This window comes from Emys orbicularis, chromosome 18 (genome assembly GCF_028017835.1).
Source record: "Emys orbicularis isolate rEmyOrb1 chromosome 18, rEmyOrb1.hap1, whole genome shotgun sequence".
NCBI classification, from domain to species: Eukaryota; Metazoa; Chordata; order Testudines; family Emydidae; genus Emys; species Emys orbicularis.
The window spans coordinates 20,505,093-20,526,132 of NC_088700.1; the positions used below are offsets into that span (position 1 = coordinate 20,505,093).

Here is a 21,040-nt window from a genome sequence, read left to right on the forward strand (position 1 = left end):
CAGCCGCCCAAGCCCGGCAAAGCCAGTGAGTGGACTCAGGGTGGGGGCTGCCAGGGTGGGGAGGGCTTGCGGGGTGGGGGGGGCTGTGCACGCTCCAGGGGAGTTCAGGGGTCGGGGAGGGGGGAAAACCTGGTCTGGGGAGCAGCCCCTGGGCATGGCTGGCCCCTGGGGGTCTATAAAGCCTTGTTGGGATTTGCCCCTCAATGAACTGATGTTACGGGGGGGGGGGCGCAAGGTGGAAGTTTCACCTAGGGCGCAAAATATCCTTGCACCGGCCCTGATGATAGGTGAAGACTACTTCCTCATGTGCTAATTGTATCTAATTAGGCTGCAATACCCCAAATGAGCTTGTTAATCTGTCAGGAAGGAACTATATACTGTTTAGTTTTCATTTGTTCCATAAAGGGCCTGGCGCATTTCTGGGTCCTTTATACATAATCATCATCATGTCTCTGGTGTCAAACCACAGGGATGAATGTAAGAAGTTTTCCATGTAGCTACAACCTTTGGACTGGACTGCAACCTTTTGGTGGTCAGTTCAGCTGCCTGCTATCCATCAGCACCCAAAGGATTGGTGACATTTAAACTAACATGGAAACCACCTTAGTTTTGGGTTTGACTCTCAATAGCTAATGTCTTTGGAGCAGAGTCCTTTGAAAACTCTTCTTCCAGTGGAGATTGAGACATCTGGCTCTCTCTCCTCCTGAAAGGATATTTGACACCCTCCTAAAATCTTCAAGAGCAGATCCTCCAGTACCAGTCTCAGCCCAGATATAGTAAGTCTAGTTCTACTTGTTTACAGCAAAGACAAACAACTGAAATAAACAACTTACGTGTCACCTTATGCGAGTCATACTATTTGTTTATTACCTCTCCTTGTTCCTAATACCTTGAACAAAACATCCCTACTGATTATTTTGTCAAACCATCTTATTTTGTACTACATTGAAATGTATCTGTATTCACTAGAATATGTTTAATATCTAGTGCCTCGTACACTAGCAACAACTTTTGCCAAGTTCATGTATTTTGCTTTAATACATGGCCTGCCTTTTTCATAGCCTCTGGTTCAAGTCTCGGCCCAGTGCTTCCTGCGGCGTCTCTCTCTATTACAATGAGAGATGAAAGCAGAAAAATAGGCCAATTTTCATAAAAACTTCACTTGGGTATATGAATTTTTCATGTGAAATTGGGCCATTTTACAGCAAAATAAGCCCACTTATGAGTAGAGGTGCTTCAGAATGAAAATTTACCAGTTTGATTTATTGAGGTAAAGGGATACAATCCAGGGAACAGTTTGTATGAAATGAAAATGGTCAATTTCCCACAGTTCAGGGACATTTAGATTTTTAAATTCATTTATTTAGCTAAGCATTTTATTGTAAAATCCCAAGTTAGTGAACTAGTATATCTGGTAACCAAGTAATTCACTTAGAAGGAAGGATGCTCTTCCAGTTAAGGCACTAAACTAGCCTTCTGAAGATGTGGGTTTAAATCTCACCCCTTCCACAGACTTCCTGTGTGACCTTAATCTCTGTTTTAGGGCTGGTCTACACTAGGGGGGGAGGAAATCGATCCAAGATACGCAACTTCAGCTACACGAATAGCGTAGCTGAAGTCGAAGTATCTTGGATCGAATTACCTGGGGTCCAGACAGCACAGGATCGACGGCCGCGGCTCCCCCATCGACTGCGCTACCGCCGCTCGCTCTGGTGGAGTTCTGGAGTCGACGGTGAGCACGTTCGGGGATCGATATATTGTGTCTTAACGAGACACGATATATCGATCCCAGATAAATCGATCACTACCCGCCGTATCGGCGGGAAGTGAAGACGTACCCTTAGTTCCTGTAATGGTACCAGACATGGCGGCGCCTCCTGGTGGTTGGTTTGGGAATTAGCTCTTTCAGCAGTGTGCCTTCACTTCGGTGTCCACCATCCTCACAGTGGGACCCATGTCACTCCCGGACTGCGGCATCTGCTTCTGGACACTGCCCTCCAGCTATGCCCCCTCCGCTGGCTCTCCCCTGCTTCTGGGAGACCAGCAGCTTCTGGTTCTATCACTCGCCTCAGTGGCTCACTGCAGTCCTCATCTAGCCCCTTCCTTCAAGGGCAAACTGCAGTCTGGCTTAGCCATTCATCACTGGCAAGTGGCGGGGCCCAGGCCTGCCTGCTACTCTGGGCCCCAACCCAGGGACCCTCTAGCGGCAGCCACTGACTGCCCTCCTCCAACTCTCCTCTACTGCCTGCTTCCCTGGGCCACTTCCCTGTTGCCCCAGGATCTTCTCTGCCCCACTGTGTCAGAGTCCCAGTCTGGCAGATGTCAGCCTAGAGCTCCCGCAGCCTCAGCTGACCCTACCCAGCCCAGCCCAGCCCTGCTCTGCTCTGCTTAGTTGCTTCACTCTCTAAGAGCCAGTTCTTCTCCCTAGAGGGAGAGACTGCCTTCCTCTCTGTCCTGCAGCCTTCTTATAGGGCCCAGCCTGGCCCTGATTGGCGGCTTTCAAGCCTCCACTTGATTGGCTCCCAATAAACCCTTCCATGATTGGCTGGGGCTATGCACAGCCTCTCTGGCTTGCTTTAACCCCTTCCATGCCCTAGTGGGGCAGCTGCCCCACTACAGTTCCCAGTCTGTAATGTGAGGATATTAATGCTTTTCTTCTCTCTTTTCTATTTAGATTATAAACACTTGGGGCAGTGTGTGTATGTGTATGTACACTGCCTAGCACAATGGTACATGACAATAATGTTCCTTTAGTTGTGAAGATTCATCTAATTCCTCCCCCCACAGTCAACTTCTGTAGCATTTATAAGCAGCCAAAAAAATAAAACTGTACATCCTAATTTACTGAGTCCCCCCTGCCCCGAGGTAATTAGCAAAACATTTCTGATCCTAAAACCTTTGCCATTGTTCTTTTTATTGCCTTCATTCTTATAATTGTGATGTTTGTATATTACAGACGTCACTCCTAGATCTGAGCTTGACAGTTACTAGATTTATAGCCAATGAACAGGACAAAGGGAAGCTTGCTTTTGAGGTTATTTCAGCTCCTGCAACCTTTCCTGTACCATTTCTTTTTCCCAGGGGGTGAGGATTGTGGGTCTCAGTGAACTGAAACTCTCCAGTCTCCACGGATGCCGTGGGATACCCAGTGCTGCAGGTCCCAAAGGAGAACCTGGAGCTGTAGAAATGAGAGGAGGGTTAAACAATTCCAGCAGTTGGGGCTAGATCCACAAAGGTACTTAGGTGCCTAACTGCCTTTTAAGGCACCTGAATCCACCATGTAGGTGCCACTTAGGGTGACCAGATAGCAACTGTGAAAAAATGGGACGGGGGGGAGGGGGTAACAGGCACCTATATAAGAAAAAGTCCCAAAAAACAGGACTGTCTCTATAAAAACGGGACATCTGGTCACCCTAGTGCCACTGACATTCTCAAAACCACCGCTCAGCAGCTGCCTACCCTCAAGGTGCTTAAGTTGCCACCAGTAATCGCACACAAAGCCACCTAAATATCGATGCCTCCCCAGAGCTAACAAGGGAATTCTCCAGCTTCTCACACTAGGAGTCCCCCCCACAGCTGACCCATGGGGCCCAATCATATAGGCATGGTCAGAGTACACCTCACCCACACAGAACACTGGAGTATCAGTGCTCCCATCCATCCCTTTGCCTAGTGGTCAGGGTGTAGGAGATCTAAGTTCAAATCCCTTCCCTGCCTGATTTGGAGCAGAGACTTGAGTGCAGGTCTCCTATATCCCAAGTGAGCATCCTAATCACCCGGCTTTACTGCAGTGGGTGTCAATTTCGCCTGTTGGAGCTGGTCCACTTTGTATAAAATAAATATTTATTGGGCTAAAGAGCAAGAATGACTACAGAGCAATGGTTAGGGTAGGATAGGAGAGAGTCAGGTTCAAGTCCCTGCTCCAATTAATATGTAATTATTTATACAAAGTGGGACAGCTCCAACAGGAGAGGAGGAGAGAGGCCTACCCCAGAATAGCCAATAGCCTGCTGATTAAGGTGTCCAGCTGCGATGTGAGCTCAAGTCCCTGCTCCAAATCAGGCTCATCCTGACAAACACTCTGAGGAGGATAATTGAAGTAAACGACAACCCCTCCATTCCACAGCCCATTCCCTCCCAAGTAACCTGGGGAAAAGGGGTTTGCAGCATGCCCGAGAGCTTAGCAAATCCAAGGCAGGGGATGAATCCCCTAATTGAGGGATTCTGATAGCCTGCCCAACGCTCCTACCTTCTCCTGGGGAAGGAGGCAGATCTCGGCTATGGCAGTAGTGGCAGTGGAGGGACAGTCTCTCAGGGAACCAGGTTCCAGACCTCTCAGGACTTTATGGGTTAATACACACACACACTTTGAATTCCACCCAGAAGCCAGGCCAGATCCCAGAATGCTGATGTCAAGTTCTCCTGTCATAGAACTCCATTTATCACAAGTTATCCAGAGAACCTCACAAGGACCCTGGAAATAAGATGTGCAGGGAATGCTAAAAAACATCCTGATCACAGCACAAGCCTCTCTTGCCCTGCAGCGAAGGACACAAACTGCACAATGACCCTGCTCTGAAACACTGTTTCCTTTCCTTTATCATGCCACAGAACAATAGAAGCATGGGGGAGCGTGCTGCTTAGAGGCAGGCTTCTTGTGTATCTGATACCAGGACACTCTGGCTAGGGTTTTCAGAGCAACCTATGGAGTTTGAAGATTCCTGCCTACAAGTTATCATGCAGAAGACTAGACAAAACAGGAAGGTAGTTGCGCAAATGTGTTAACAGCTGTGCCTTTTGAGAAGAACATTCCCTATTTTAACAAGTTATTTACCATTTTCCAACCTGCTCTTTTAAAAGGGGCTCTTCCCCAAGTCTACTGTATTTCAGACTTAGACGTACATCCCTGCTCTTCTCCTCATGTGCCTTTATTTGTAGCATTAGCATGTACTGAAATGTCATCAGTCTGCTAGAGACTCTCATAGCAGTTAGTTTGTAGGACTCCCAGCTAAAGGACCCCATCCTTAGCTCACATAGTGGTTTGCACAGGTTTTTACAGTGGAGTTACACTGGGTAAAGGAGACCAGACTGAGGCCAGGGGACAGCAGATGTGGGAGCGTGCTTCATTTTCAGTTGGTGCATGTAAAGTTTTCAGCTTTGTTATTTTCCACAGCTTACACACAGAGAACTTAGATAAAAACATAAGACTCTTGCAACATCACTACGTTACTTCAAATAATTCAAACCACCACCAGAACCCCAAAACAGAGAAAGACAAAGCAGGCTGCTCCCTAAAACAGAGGCACAATGCACCCCACCTTGCTCTCGGTGGTCTATCTGCAAGCGAACTGCTGCTTGGCCTAGATTGCACACTTCCCTACAGAGCATGTCAGGACCAGGAAAACCCTGGAAAGTGATACGTCACAATTATTTCAATACATCACAAGCATCATAAAATATTCAAGTCTTCATCTGCCTTTCAGGAGAAAGTTGCTCAGAAGATCCCAGGCAAGGTGGGGCCAGCAGAGCCAAAAGGTAAAGTAACAAAGAACAGCTAATAATGGTGTTTGTGCAGTACGTGCTTGAAATACCAGGAGAGATTTGTAAATATTTGGATGCACCCTTCAGGGCACATTTCTGTGAAGTGTTTTATCCTCAGTGAGGCAGAGCCTCTCCCTGGTGGCCATGGAGGGCTGCTTGGCAGCAGAACCACCGCAGTAGCCCTCAGCGAGGAGGTAAGATTTGGAGAGGTGCAGAGAGGCAGGTCGTGGGGCAGCGACAGCCTCAGGGTGCAGACAGTTCATTTGCTGCTGCTTTGATTCCCTGGCCTTCCACCCTGCAGCTAAGGTGCAGAGGGCCACATCAGCCAATAGTCTGAAACATAGACAGCAGATGAACCACCTCCCCCGCTTTGGGGAGGCCAGCCCCTGGCCATGCCCCTTCCGCCCAAGGTCTTGCCCCTCCCAACATGGCTGGCCTGACCCCGAGCTCCAGGCTGCTGGCTGGAGCTGAGCCCACCCCAGCTTCAGGGAAGTGAGGCAGGGCCTTGGGGCGGAGCATGGGCAGGGCCACAGCCTGAGTGGAGGCCTGAAATACCCTTTGGGAAGTGGATCTGCTGGTTCCCTGGATCTCCTGCTCGGCTACTCTGGCTGAGTCCTGGCATGAAGATTTAGCCTGAAATATTTATCCTGACCTCAGTTGTGAGCCTTCCCCCTCCCCTCATTGATATTTCTGCATCTTTTCTTTTTATCAGGAGTAAAAGCTGATGCTGGCTCCTTTAGATTGAAAGGCAAGGACGTGCAAGTAATCCAGAGCTTGTCTACACAGCCCCATAGTGAGGGCCACACGGGTGTGATTTGCAGTGCGCACTGAAGTGTTGCACTTTAACCATGTAGACCTGCTAGTGTGAGCTAAAAGTGCCTAGTTTACAATAACAATCCTATCAGAAACAGGACCATGTTAACATGAACTAGATACCTTTGAGTGTGAGCGAGCAGCATCTACATGGTGCAGTTATAGAGCAACACTTCGGTGTGCACTACAAATCACACCCATGTAGTCCTCACTACAGAGCCGTGTAGACAAACCCCAGTCTCGATTTGACGACTTCAAGCAAGAGAGAATCACCACCTCACTTGGTAGTTTCTTCCATTGGTTAATCACCCTCACTGTAAAAATGTGTGCCTTATTTCTAATTTAAAATTTGTCTGGCCTAAATTTCCAGCCATTTGTTCTTGTTACGCCTTTCTCTGCTACTGAAGAACCCCTTCGTACTGTACACAATCTACCTGAAAGGTCAGGCCTTTGGGGCAATTTGACTTGTAACCATTTGTAGCAAGTCGTTAATGTTGTTTTAATCCAGGTGATTCCTTTAGTAACTTAAACACACAGCTTTCAACCATAGACCGCAACAATGCTAAACAGTCACGCAATTGGGTCTCTAAGGGAGCCTGGTGGTACAATTCTTGTCATTTCACCAGCCTGAACGGGAAGTACTGCCTGAAAGCCAAGGAGAGCAATGCAGATGCTGGAAGACAGGCAAAGGGTACATAGATTCTTACCAGCTGTCAGAGATGAAATGTACGCCTGCTTAAATGAGTAAGACGACTGACTGTGCTGTAGGGAACATTCATCTCCAGTCATGCTACTGGGACCAGTTCATCTGTAGCTCATATCTTTTTTTGTGTGGAAAGTGCCAAGGTCTGAGAGTGGCAAGTACCTATATGATGGGCCCACTGCTTGTCCCTCGATATCTTCCTGCCTATCCCACTGTCACGGAGTCCCCGGGTAATGCTCTGGAACTGCTCCCCACAAAGCCAGACAGGACTTTGGGGAGCCTCCTCTCCCATAGAGCAGACTGTCTTCAGGGCAAGAAGCTCACACGGCTTCACCTCCTGGGTCTGCCCTTGGAGCATTCAGCATATGCCCCTCCGTGCACTTCCCACAGCGAGTCCGCCCAGGCGGGGTCCTGGGGAAGCCAAAGGGTCCTGCACCCCCACTTCACAGTCAGACGTGACAATCAGCCAGACAGTAAAAAAGAGGTTTATTAGATGACAGGAACATGGTCTAAAACAGAACTTGTAGGTCCAGAGAACCGGACCCCTCAGCCAGGTCCATTATGCCGTCTGCCCTCACTCCTAGTCCCCAGCCAGCTCCAAACTCCAACCCCCTCCAGCCCCTCCTTCTCTGCTGAGTTCCTTTCCCAGGCCAGGAGGTCACCTGACCTCCTTGTTCTCCCACACCTTTAGCATCCCCTTGCAGGGGGGGGAGAAGGGCCTGGCCATTAGTTGCTAGGCGACAGAGTGTCAGTCAGAAACTGAGGCACCCACACAGTATTCAGAGGAAACATTAACAGTCCCACTTCTTCACACCCACATCCTCTTGATACTAAATGTGATCATTTGCTGTGCCCACAGCTCAGTGACCCTTAGCACGTAGAAGAGACGTGATAGAGAATATCAAAATATATAGCTTTGATGGCGAGCCAAACTTTGTATTCTACACGCCAAGCAATGAGCCTACAAACGGGGAGTTAAGAACAGAGACCTCCTGGCCTGGATCACCAGATGAGAAGGCTCAGAGCAAGACACATTACAGAGACAGACCTAACAGAATCAGTGATTTTTAGAAAAGGCCGGATATTCCAGATTTGCTGAATCAGGGCCTCTCATTCCTTCCTAGTTTGGTAAAATACTCTTTTGCTACTACTAAGGATTCTCCAACAGCAGCATTTGCTTACATCTCTCTTTTGACAGGTTGATTGAATCCCACAAGTCAATCACACCCTTCTGACCATAGCAATGGAGGAGGGTCCTTGTCTTCTTGAATTTCCACAATTGTTATTCAGCTTTAAAATCTCTTCCCCTGGTTTGAAGGCCTCACAAACACTCCAGCAAGCAAATATCAAGCAGCAGCCCCCTACACAACACTGTAGGGAAAATGCCCACAGCCAGTGAAATGAGGCCAAGTCAGTAAGCCAACATTGGCTTGGTGGGAGCAGTTTCATACCATGCTGAATGTTCCCAGCTATAACCAGGCCCTTGCTAACCCTTCCAAAACCCCACAAGATGGTCCTTATCATTCATACCCAGCTAACGTGTTTGCAACAAGGCAGGGCATCTCCCCAGCTCACTAAGGCCTCACTGCCACACCCATGATCTCTTTAAAGCAGATCCACAATCTTAAACAAACAAAACACAGGCCTTCAACTGACCCTTTACATTTTAGGCATTCTCACTGCCTCACCTGCCAGGGGACTATAGCAGCCCTGCCTCTTGCAGCTTCCTGGCGCTCGCTCTCTCTCCAGCAGCTCTCATTCATTTGTTCACTCTTTGACCCTTTATAGCCCCAGGTGCAGCCCTTAATTGGGGCAAGTGGGAACACCTGTTTTGGCCCAGGGGCACTGGACCTACTTCAGTTACAAGGGCCAGCCACCCTGTGACAGTTTGTTCCTGCAGGAAGGAAGGAAAATAACTCATTTGGCAGGGTGGGGAAAGCTCTGTAGAGGTGTAGAAGGTTGAATTTTTCAAAAGCAACTAGGGTATTTAGCCACACAACAGCTATTGGTTGGGATACAAGTTGTGAGGCTAGATTTCCTATGGCTTCTATGGAGGCTGGATCAGGACTCTACTCTGCTTTGAAAGCCTAAACCAGCAAGGAAGTTAGGGTATGTCTACACTGCAAAAAAATAAGCCTTAGAATAGGTTTCACTGCAATAGGTTCCCTCTCTATCCTTGAAGGAAGGGGCAGGATTTGCTGAGGCAAACACGCAGATCAGAGTAGGATGTTCAAGTAATACTTACCCTTGTTCTTCCTTTAAGAGATACAGGAGACTCTGGACTCAGCAACTGGAATGATAGGTGACAATGTCTGCAAACTCCTTTAATGTCCATTTGTTCCACCTATACTCACACTGAATGGTACCTTACTTTGTGAGGAATGACACTACTTGAGGTTAAAAGATTTTTCAGAGATCTTAGGCACCTCAACTTCCCTTGAAGTCAGTGTGGTCTAGAGGTACTCAAAACCTTTGAAAAACCAGACCCTAGATTCTCTCTTTCTAGCTGGGGAACGGTGCTTCTACGGCATTTGCTAATGGGCAGGTGAAATTTTAGGGATGGAAATTGGACTGCTAAAGGAATCCGTACAGAGTAGCTGAAAGATTGCCCATACTCAGGTGTTCAAATCCACCAGAAAGAAAAACAAAGATTGGGCAAATAGTTACTGGGATATGCTGAATTTTTCATTTCCACCAGGAAATAATGAACTGCACATCAATCACAGATATTTGGAAAACAACAAATACTTTGTCAATTACAAGTCATTCAAATACATGCTTTGATTTCTTAGTGGTGATACAGAGAGGTTCTCATCATATTCTGCCCCTTTCATAAAAGAAGAAAAAAATTCAAAGCAAAGAAAGATGTACAACGTCCTGTGGCAGAAGCAAAATATATTTCTCCTCATCTGCAACAACTATGTTTAATCTGTTAGGGGAAATGTGCAGTTAAACTAGAAACTGAGCCCCGTACACTGTATTGGAAAATCCCACCTGAACCGCTGAGGGGTTAAATGCTTATATCTTTTGCTTTGATAGCTTGCCTCCAAATCTCCCTGGATTGTTTTCACTAGGGACATTTCAAAAGCATTTTCAAGCTTTCTGAACCTAGTTTGAAATTCCACCTTGTTGCTACTAAATGTTTGGGGCCAGATTCTTAGCTGGTGTATATCAACAAAGCTCCGTTGATCTCCACCAGTTTACCGATGTATTGTTACTTTATGAGCTCTGGAGAGGATGAGATAGGATACAAAATTAATACCTGCTCTGGGCTAGAGCCTCAGGTTCACCCACTATAACAACAGACATTGTATTGATACAACATAACAATTCTCAAACGCACTGTCCCAGGAAGTGCAGAGCGTCCAAGGCTTAGTCTATTTATTGACATAAAAACATGGGCTAACTGTCTTACCTTGTCTACTGAGGAGTCACACAAGCACAATCCCCCAGATTGCATCCCACTGGGGTAGACAAAGGTTATTTTCTAGGGCCATTGATTTGTTTTTAGTTTTGGTTTTTTAATTGGTTTGGTTGGTTTAATTAATTAACAGGAATTCTGTGACTCATCACAATGATCTCCAAATTTACAAGCATAACAACCGGTATGAACAAGTAAGAGGATGTAATTTTTTGTGCAGTGGTTTAAAAATGTAGCTCCAATCCATCTCTCTTCTGTGAAACCTCGCTGCCACCTTGCGCCGACTACCCTTATTAAGATGTGATTTATGTGCCCTGCTCCCATTGAAATTCAATAACTCCTTCTGGTGCTTTTGAAAACCCACCCTGAATAAACAATCCCACTGTCGAACTGACAGTCCTGGAATTTAGGGAATTAAACTCTGATTCAGCAAAACTCTAAAACACATGCTAATGTTCATCTCTACTCAACAAACCACTTACTAACTTTAAACAGTTGCTAAAGTCTCACTGATGTCAACAGGACATAAGCATTTGCAGTGCTTTGTTGAAATGGGATCTAAAGAAGTTAAATATGATCTGGAGAGGAGAGACTATAATATAATATAAGAATAAAAAAAAAAGACAAAAGTTCGAGTTGGTACCAGGGAGCAAGAGTGGATCTGCTGCTGGAAGAGTCTACATTTCTCTGAGTCACCACGTTGGGGGTCTCACGTACCTGTCTCCTGGACATTCACAGACACTATTGGTAAATGAGCTGCATACCGAAAAGTGGGAATAATTTGATCTGGAGAAATTAGCCTCTGGCACTCTGAGTACTAATAAAATTTACAAGACAATGGTATCTTAATGCAAACTTTTATTGACAATTTTTAACATTTCAAACCCAAATTCCAAGGACCCACTGCTACAAATAAAGACTTTACTGAAACTGGAACCAAACTCACTGGAAAACCTCCTAAACCTGAATTTCCAGAAACAGCACTCAACCCACTCTATAGTAAAAGGAAAAGAAACCTCCTAAACCCTATAATTCCAGGAAAAGTCCCAGCTGGTGATGGGTGAGCAGAGCCCTCTCCTATAAACAAGGACCAGAGAATCCCATTATTCCCATTTTCCTTTAGGCAGAGGTGGAAGACGCAGCACAGAGAGCTGAAGTGACTTGCTCATAAGAGCAAGTGCATTACACTGGCTCGTGTCCTGATGCTCCATCAGTGGGGTTTGTGCCGTGTGGGTTTCTCTGAGGGATGATGAGGGCTGAAGCTTTCCACGCACTAGCCACACTCATAGGGTCTCTGTCCCATGTGCACTCTCTGGTGTTTAATGAGCACTGAGTTCCAGGTGAAGCTTTTAAAGCAGCAAGGGCATTCGTAGGGTCGCTCTCCCGAGTGGGTTCTCTGGTGTTTGATGAGGTCCGAGCTCTGGCTGAAGTTCTTCCCGCACTCGGTGCATTCGTAGGGCCGCTCGCCCGTGTGGACCCTCTGATGCTGGAGGAGGTGGGAGCTCTGGCTGAAGCTCCGGCCACACTCAGCGCACACGTAGGGCCGCTCCCCCGTGTGGATGCGCTGGTGCTGCACGAGGTGGGAGCTCACGCTGAAGTTCTTCCCGCACTCGGCGCAGACGTAGGGCCGCTCGCCCGTGTGGATGCGCTGGTGCCTAGTAAGGGCGGAGCTCACGCTGAAGCTCTTCCCGCACTCGGCACATGCGTAGGGTCTCTCGCCCGTGTGAGTTTTCTGGTGCCTAATGAGGGCGGAGCTCACGCTGAAGCTCTTCCCGCAGTCGGGGCATTCAAAGGGTCTCTCCCCCGTGTGGATCTTCCAGTGCTGTAGGAGGTGCGAGCGCTGGCGGAAGCTTTTCGCACAGGCTGCGCATTTGTATGGTCTCTCCCCCGTGTGGATCCTCTGATGCTGAACGAGGTTTGAGCTCCCTCTGAAGCTCTTCCCGCACTCATTGCATATGGTCGGCCTATCGCCTGCGGGATTCCTCTGGGCGATGACGTCGTCCCCTGCTGGAATAAGAAGAGAATCCAGACATGAGTCATTTCCTGATAGATGCCGACTCCATGGGTGCTCCAGCCCTGGAGCACCCACAGAAAAAAATTCGTAGGTGCTTAGCACCCACCGGCAGCCAGTTCCCCTCCCCCCAGCGCCTCCCACCCACCAACAGCCCCATGCGCTGATCAACTACTCTCCCTCCCTCCCAGCGGCTCCTGCCTGCCACAATCAGTTGTTCCGCAGGTGGCGCTGGGGGGAGAGGGGAAGGAGTGGGGCACGCTCGGGGGAGGGGGACGGAACCAGGCGGGAAGAGGCAAGGCGGGGGCAGGAAGAGGTGGGGTCGGGGTGGGGTCTTGGGGGAGGGGGTGGGGTGGGGACTGGACCCGGGGCTGAATGGGGGTTGAGCAGCCCTGGGGAAAGGAGGAAACCAGCGCCTGTGATTTCCTGCAAAGGGGGGGGGGGCAGGAAGGAAACCTGTGAAAAGGGAACTGAACTTGCAAAAGCCATGGGTCCCTTTTGTTCCTACACGTAACCCCATCGTCTGACTGTTTCCTTGGGCTCCCCTCATCTCTCTGTATCCATCTGTTGCCTCTTGTCTGTTGTCAGCGGTTTTTGTTGTGTTTGCAGAGCACCGAGCACCAGGGGGTCTCGGCCCATGCCAGGGGCTCTTGGGTGCTATTGCAATCCCAGTCGTCAATCAGAACAGAAAGAGATGAGAAGGGGAGAGTCTGACATCTCTGCCAGAGATTGTTTACCAGTAACAGCAGCAGCAGACATGACACCGAACAGGCCGCCAGCAGCAGGCAGGGGTGTGCACAGAGAGGAGCGAGGGGGCCTGGGAATCTTTGGCTGTTTTGCTCGCAGGCCCATCCAAAAATCCTTCAAGATATAACCAGGGGAGCAGGAAACCCTATATTCCAATTTTAGGACATACTGCTAGAAGGCTAGATCAGAAAAAGGGTTGTTGGTTTTTTTAAATTCGTCTATTAAAAAGCAACTCCAATTGGCAATGTCTAGTGACAAGCAGGGTTTCTTGCAATGGGACTGAAAATCAGGAATCGAATCCCTGAACTGTCCCCCGAAGACAGAGGGAAAGGGAACAATTCTGATGCCACACCCCCTGAATTTACACTGAAAGGATGGGTGAAGGGACAGACCCCTGCCAGATGTGAGTTAGGATGGGTAGACAGCCCTGACTGACATCAGCCATGTGGGCATCACCCACACCAGATACGATAGTGGAAGAGATAAGAGGGAGATGAGAAGATATGAAAGTGCTGCTGGATTCCCAGATCTTCATTCCACTGACAGCTCCTGAGGTGGTTTAGCCTATTTCTCACCTGTTCGGGCACCTCTTGGGACCTCCCTTTCCTGGGAGCTCTGGAGGTCTGGGACCCAGGGCTCTTCCCCTCGTTCCAGCTGGGAAATCACGTCAGGTTTGGGAATGGAAGATCCTGCTCAGGGAGAAAGGAAATCAGCGTTTGTCAAATATTCCTCGACTGTTCGTTACGAAGAATGGCCCCTGATTTAAACCCAGCTCCTCTTTCTGCTGGGAGGAGCCGTTTCACCTGAATAGATGGGGGATGTTCCCCGGGGCCCTTGGGAAAGGCACACAGTGTCTGGGAGATGTGTTGAGCCCCTTATAGCTGATTCAGGGACCTGCACATAACTTAGGCAAAGAGAAACTAATAAGCCTGGTACTTGCTGCTATCTCTACTGCAGTGAGACCGGGGCCTCTCAGCACATGGAACCAGCCCAAGGAGGCGAGGGGACATGGTGAGCCTCTGTAGAAGTGCCTACGTATAGGGGAATCACACCGTTCTCTCCCCACTGAAAGCCCCGGACAGTGTTCTGTCTCTGAACAGCCTTCCCTATGGGAGGAGACGGGGAGGTGGCAGACTCTCCCGCAGCTTGGCGTGTTGGCCAAGGTGGCAGCCATCACATCTGCTGCTGTTCATGCATCCTGCCCAGCCACCCCCGTCTTCAAGAAGGGACTCTGACTTCCCTGCGCTGCTTACTCCAGCTGCTCTGCAGAGCGGGGAGGGTTGTGACCCGGAGCAAACCCAGCGTCGCCTCAAGAGGCTTTTGCAACTGTCTTGATGGGGGTGGGGGTGTCCGGTGAAGGTGAGTTGGACAGAGAAGCCAGTGACTAGTGGGCGTGTCTCTCTGACTGCGTACGACTGGTGCTGTATATGCTTGTCGAGGGACAGAGAATGACTGTGGCGTGTGAGGGTTAGATTGAGGGTGTGTGGCTGTGACTGGAGAGCTGTGGGAGACACTGGACCGAGGGGAGGCGGAGGGAAGGTGTGGAGATGATTGAAAAGAAGGATTGTGGGAGGAAGGAGGAGACGCAAGAGGAGAACAGTGGAAGAGAAGGCAAAGAGCACCGCAAAGGGCGGGAAAGGGGGATCCAGAGAGAAAAAGAAAGAGAAAGAAATAGGGAGACGTGATGTAGTGAAATACAAAGAAGAGCAGAACATAGGAATTGCCAGACTGATCAGACTCAAGGTCCATGTAGTCCAGTGCCCAGGCCAGTCACCTGAACCGGCTGTTCCAGAGGATGGAACAAGCAATTTTGCATTAGGCAAATATGGAATAATCTGCTCCCCATGTTAGGTCTCACCCTCATCTCTACAGATTAGCTTAAACCCTGAAGCATGAGGGTTGTATAAGGCCAGACAAGACCCCTGTGATCATCTCATCTGACCTCCTGGATAACACAGGCCATGTGACTTCCTTAATCAAAAGGCAAGTTTTACAATCATTGAATCATTCTCCTGGCTCTTATCCAATTTATCAACATCCTTCTTGAATTATGGATGCCACAACTAGACACAGTATTCCAGTAATGATCACACCAGTGCCAAACAGGGAAGTAATATAACCTCCCTGTGCTTACTTGATATTCCCATTTATACACCCTAGGACTGCATTAGGATTGCACCAAGAACTCTCGTTCTGCTGGTTATCCACCACGATCCCCAAATCTTTCTCAGCGTCACTCCTACCCAGTACAGAGTCTCCTCATCCTGTAAGTGGGACCTAAATTCTTTGTCCCTAGATGTATAATTTTACATTTGGCCTCATTAAAATAAATATTTTGTTTGCACCCAGTTTACCAAGGGATCCAGCTTGCTCTGTATCAATGACCTGTCCTCTTCATTATTTACAACTTCCCCAATCTTTGTGGCCCCTGAAAATTTTATCAGTAATAGTTTTATGTTTTTATCTTATTATGCATATAAATGTCCCATCCTAAGTTCTTGGCCTTAATGATTTCCCTGCCTAATTATGCATCATTTTGAATATCACACCTTTTTCATTTTGTTAGAAAACCCCAAAGGGGAGAGAGTGGGTCATGTTTTAAACAAGTTATGTAACAGAAAGGCCAGTGAGAATGTAACAATTAAATCCACGTGGATAACATTTGCATATAAGGGGGTGGGGAGGAATACCCACGAGGGTTCAATCCCTCCCCACCCCCGCAAAGTGCTCACTCATTTACGGGCTACTTGAAAGGTATTGTCTGGGGTCTCCCCCTGCCACTCCAGGCCTGGCTGGATCCCCAGACTTCTAAGGTATGTCCACACTGCACACTAAACCCAAGCTCTGACTCAGGTTTCAGCCCAAGCCCCACTTCCATCCACACACAAATCAGTCTGACTCACATCAGCAAGTACCTGAGTCCTAGACCCTGCTAGTGGGGCGGGTCAGAGCTCAAGTCCTGCTGTGGCTCAGGTCCAAGCCCTGTTATTTTGAACGCAGGCCAAGCCACAGACCCGAGTCAGAAGGTCTGCGTGGTGCAGTATGAATGCGTTGGTATGGCTGTGAGATCTGGGTTTCGCAATTGTAAGTCTAGGTTACAATGCAGTGTGGACGCTCAAGCATGGGCTTGGAAACACCAAGGCCACAAACACAAGCTCCTCCACAGAGCTTCAAATAAACGAGAAGAGCTTAATCCTTACGCAGTGAGACCAGAGTCTGGTAATTCTCCTGCATGACGTCCCTGTAGAGGGCCCTCTGCATATCGTCCAAAAGGCCCCATTGCTCCCGAGAGAAATACACAGCCACATCCTCAAATGTCACCGGGACCTGAAATCACAAGCGTTGCCCACTCAGTACCTGCTGGTTCATGAACAATCCCACCACCCAAGCCATGTGCCCCAGTCTCCCGTACCTTATGCTCTGTGGCATGGCAAGGCAATAGCTCATCTAGAGCTCCGGTTAGACTCACCTGGTACCACGTTCTCACGGGACCCCTCAATGCAGGCCTGCTTTCCCCCAGGTGTAAACCCACCCCGCACTCCATACCCGCCTCAGACGTCACTGAACTCCGAAATGCCAACGCTGGGAAGCCCAGAGGCAGAATGTCTTTGTGGCTGTGTCCTGAGCTCCGGGCACTTTTCCATTAATTTGCCCCCATCTTGGGATCTGTGGCTTCACGTCTGGGTCTTGGCAAGACTGGGAGATTCAATCAGAAACTTCTCAATGATGCTCTATTATTCACCCATCCTGCCAGAAACAATTCCCAGCAGCCCTTGCCCAGCACAGAGAGGAAAGTGCTGGGATTTGATCCATATGCTGTAGCTCAGGGATTTCTCCCTTCCCCTAATCATCTCCTTGATCCTACAAGTCAGCCCCTGGTTCGAACACATCCTGGCAGGCTGCACTCTCTCCCCTCCTCCACCTTCCTGTATATTTAGTCCTCTCCCTGCATAACAAGTAGGGTGACCAGAGACCAAGTGTGAAAAATCGGGACAGAGGGTGGGGGTAATAGGATCCTGTATAAGAAAAAGCCTCAAATATCAGGACTGTCCCTATAAAATCGGGACATCTGGTCACCCTAATAACAAGCCCCCCCAGCCCCATGAAAATGCCTTACCTGAGCTGGCTCCGGTGTAGCCATTTCTCTTTTCTGTCCCCCTGAAACGATCAAAAGGTGGGCCTTATTCCTCAGCTTGTCAGGGCACTGAGGGCAAATGGGGAGAGATGAGGCCGGGCTCCCGACCATTTTAAAGCCCGGTCCTCTCTCCAGTCTCTGTCTGCATGCAAAATTTGCCGGCTGTGTGGTGCTGGTAAAATGCTTGATAGTGCAGATCTGGCACCTGTCACCGGGCTAAGAACACCAAAATATTTTAAACCCTCCCTTTACCAGCCCTGCAAAGGCAGACTGAAAAGAAGCTGTTTTGGTGAAACCAGTTCCATCAGCATGTTTACTAGACAGAAGCAGAAAACTGACTTAGGGAAAGGGGAGGGAGCATTTCTCATTTCTCCTCTGGCTGGGAGCCTGGGTTATTGTTCCATTCCTGGAAGTGCTGGTCTCTCAGACCTGCACCGGCTCCGGCGAGTGCCAACAGAACTGAGATCCTGTGTGTGTCAGGGGCACACAAGGAGCTGAGGTGGGGAGAAGGCACAGCCATTTTTACATAGTCCCCTTGCTGCCCAACACCAGTCAGTGCTTGAGTTCTCTCTCTCAATTACCTGTGTCTCCCTAGGACTAGTCAGAGCCAGAGACAGGCCCCACCTTGGCTAGGAACAGGGCCTTGCTGTGAGATCTCTCCCTGGGGTGAGGCAGCAGAGCAGCTCAGGCAGGCCTCTGGGCACAGCAGAGGCTGTTGCGATTGCAAATTACAGGCAGCAGCAGCTACATCTCAGGAAGCTCAACCCCTGGTATCCAAAGCACAGGAACTAGCAAGAGGAGAGACAGGCACAGCTTCTCCTGCCACAATAACCGCCACCCTCTAGCGGTCATCACTACAGAAACCTGGACACAGCCTCCCCCACAGAGCAGTCCAGGATCCTTTCCTCATTGTTTAACTAATAGAAAATCAGAGGGGAAATAACAGCATGTGACAGGCATAGCTCTGTCCTCCAGGGCTGGGCAGCCTCACCCGGACCAGGTTCCCATCAGCCCAGCATCTCTTTTAGTTTAGGATCCCCCTGGAACAGGGCTGGATCTCCAGACCAAATCCCCTCCTCACTTCTGTCAGAGGCTTGGGCTGGGTGTGGGTGTGGGTGTGTGAGTGAATATCTCTCCTGTTGAGCTCTTCCTGATGGTTTTAAAAGGGGTCGCTTTGTTCTGACCTGACCCTCTCTCTGTCTCCCACAAAGTCTCTGTTCTCTATAACTAGGCTTAGAAGGATTCAGTTTTTGCTACAACACCGCAAGCATCAATAAACGTCGATTTCACTGGACACACGCAAACGGACGCAAAAGTATTTCCATCAATTATCAAAATGTAGAGATAGGCAAAGTAAGAAAAATGCCGCTTGAGGACTTATTTGAGTTTGGTTTAAATATATTTACTTCGTGTATCTTGACACGTGATGTTGACAGTTTGTGTTTCCCAGTGGTTACAAAGCTTTAACTTTATGAATGTCAGTGTCTGCTGTCATTAAACAATTCTTGTCTGGTCCCCGCCATGTCTAATTTCCCTACAACGGCGAAAGTGTAGCTGGATAAAAATCAAAGACAGTGCTTAAAAATAAAAATCAATATTATCCATTAAAATTGTAAAAAAAATTGAATTCTGCCAAGCTTCTCTCAGCCTCCCCCGATCCCAGGTATATCCCGCAGCAGTTCCCCTCTCTGAATCTCTCAGGCCCTCTCTCCCATCTCCTGGGGGTCTGTGTAGAATTGTCTATAGCAGGGGTTGGCAACCTTTCAGAGGTGGTGTGCCGAGTCTTCATTTATTCACTCTAATTTAAGGTTTTGCGTGACAGTAATACATTTTAACGTTTTTAGAAGGTCTCTTTCTATAAGTCTATAATATATAACTAAATTATGGTTGTATGTAAAGTAAATAAGGTTTTTAAAATGTTTAAGAAGCTTCATTTAAAATTAAATTAAAATGCAGAGCCCCCCGGACCAGTGGCCAGGACCCGGGCAGTGTGAGTGCCACTGAAAATCAGCTCACGTGCCAAAGGCGGCACGCGTGCCATAGGTTGCCTACCCCTGGTCTGTAGCCTATTTTCCAGGACTTTATCTAATTTTACGTAGATTTTCAATGTCCCTAGTGATAGAAGCGCTAGTGATGCCTTTTCTCTTGAGGAGGAGACTATTTCACGTGGCCAAAGTCTCCTCATCATTAGGAATTGTTTTCTTGTAGCCTGCCACAAATTTCCACTGGAGAAGCAAATGATTTCTACTGAGTGGGGCTGAATAAGGGGCAAATAAGCCAGTCTCTCTCCTGGAGCTGGAGAAAGGGGGGTGGGGGGGAAGGAAACAGGGTAACAAGCTGGATTTAAAAAGTTTGTAATGCGATTTTTTAAATTTAAACTAGATTGTAAAGTCCCCAAACATCTCCCCATCCCGAATTTCAAGAGCAACAACACCCTGACCCAGCAGCAAGAGGAAGAGTCCCCCCCTGGAAGAGAAACAAACAACGGCTAGTGCCTAACAATGGGAGCTGAGCCCCATCTTCTAAACAAGGACATGAGAAACCAAGAGAAAACACTATATAAAAATTAGTGAATGTTCTAGAGACGGTACACTGGGAGCTTCTATTCATCCTTTCTCATAATACAGGAACATGGGGACATTCAAGGAAATTGACAGGTGGTCAGTTCAAAACTGACAAAAGGAAATACTTTTATAGAGAATGAACAATTAACCTGTGGAACTCATTGCCACAACATGTTATAGAAGCTTTAAAAAAAACAGAGAAGGAAGGATGGCCAATGGCTAAGGCACTAGCCTAGGACTTGGAAGAGCTGGATTCAATTCCCAGTTCCCTGCTCTGCCACAAACGTCTTGTGTGACCTGGGGAAGGTCATAATCTCCCTGTGCCTCAGCTCCCCACGTGTAAAATGGGAATAGTAGCGCTCCCCTACCTCAAAGAGTATAAACACTTTAAAGGTTGTGAGGTACTCAGATACTATGTTAGCAGGGGTGTAAAATAGATAGCTCTGTGGAATTTAAAGAAGGATTGTTCTATGTGTAACAAGAATATCGTGTGATGTAATAACAAAATAATCACCCCTAAAGCCAGGAGTCTTGGAAATGATACAAACCCTTGTTGCCCGCCTAAGGGGCTCGAGGGGACAACAAAGGTCCGTGGCCCGGTGTGCTTAGCACCAATAAAGACACCGAGGGGAGAAAGCAAGCCAAGTTTATTTCAGAGCTCTGAAATGGCACTAGGAGACCAGCATGTCTCAAATCCAGTGCAACAAATACAAACAACTTTTACCTTTTATACTCCAAGCAGTTTCTGTGTAAGCCTTTGTTCTGTTACTCCCTCTTACCCCTCCCCCCTCCCTTCTCTAGCAGTTACAATTAGAAAAATTCCCATTCGTCTGCTTATCTTTTGGCCTTGCAAGGCCTGTTTACAGCAGCTGCCTGCTAGAAAAGCTGACCCTTACATTTCTGCTTCAGCTTGCTACAAAGCCTGTAAGCAGTTAACACAGAAGTAGGTGAGAGTTCACAAGATGGAGTTTGGGGGTTCAGATAGGCCCAGAGCAAAAGAGTTTCATCGACACTTTGGCCTTCCGCTCTCTCGAGTTACCTGGTAGCTATGCCTAGTGGACCCCAACACCCTCATGCTTCAGGGTATAAGAGGTGGCAAAATCTC

General features: G+C 48.2%; 2 protein-coding genes across 2 annotated transcripts; both read right to left on the reverse strand.

Annotated features, from left to right (window-relative positions):
- Positions 1–11,751: 11,751 nt before the first annotated feature.
- LOC135891436 (zinc finger protein 3-like) lies at positions 11,752–13,248 on the reverse strand. Its single transcript, XM_065418992.1, has 2 exons — positions 13,227–13,248; positions 11,752–12,485 (listed from the first exon to the last, which is right to left on the reverse strand). The coding sequence occupies exons 1-2, from the start codon at positions 13,246–13,248 to the stop codon at positions 11,752–11,754; spliced, it is 756 nt and encodes a 251-aa protein (XP_065275064.1).
- Positions 13,249–16,425: 3,177 nt separating this feature from the next.
- LOC135891437 (zinc finger protein 620-like) lies at positions 16,426–16,780 on the reverse strand. Its single transcript, XM_065418993.1, has 2 exons — positions 16,706–16,780; positions 16,426–16,563 (listed from the first exon to the last, which is right to left on the reverse strand). Exons 1-2 carry the CDS (start codon positions 16,778–16,780, stop codon positions 16,426–16,428), a joined length of 213 nt encoding a protein of 70 aa, XP_065275065.1.
- Between the last annotated feature and the right edge of the window lie 4,260 nt (positions 16,781–21,040).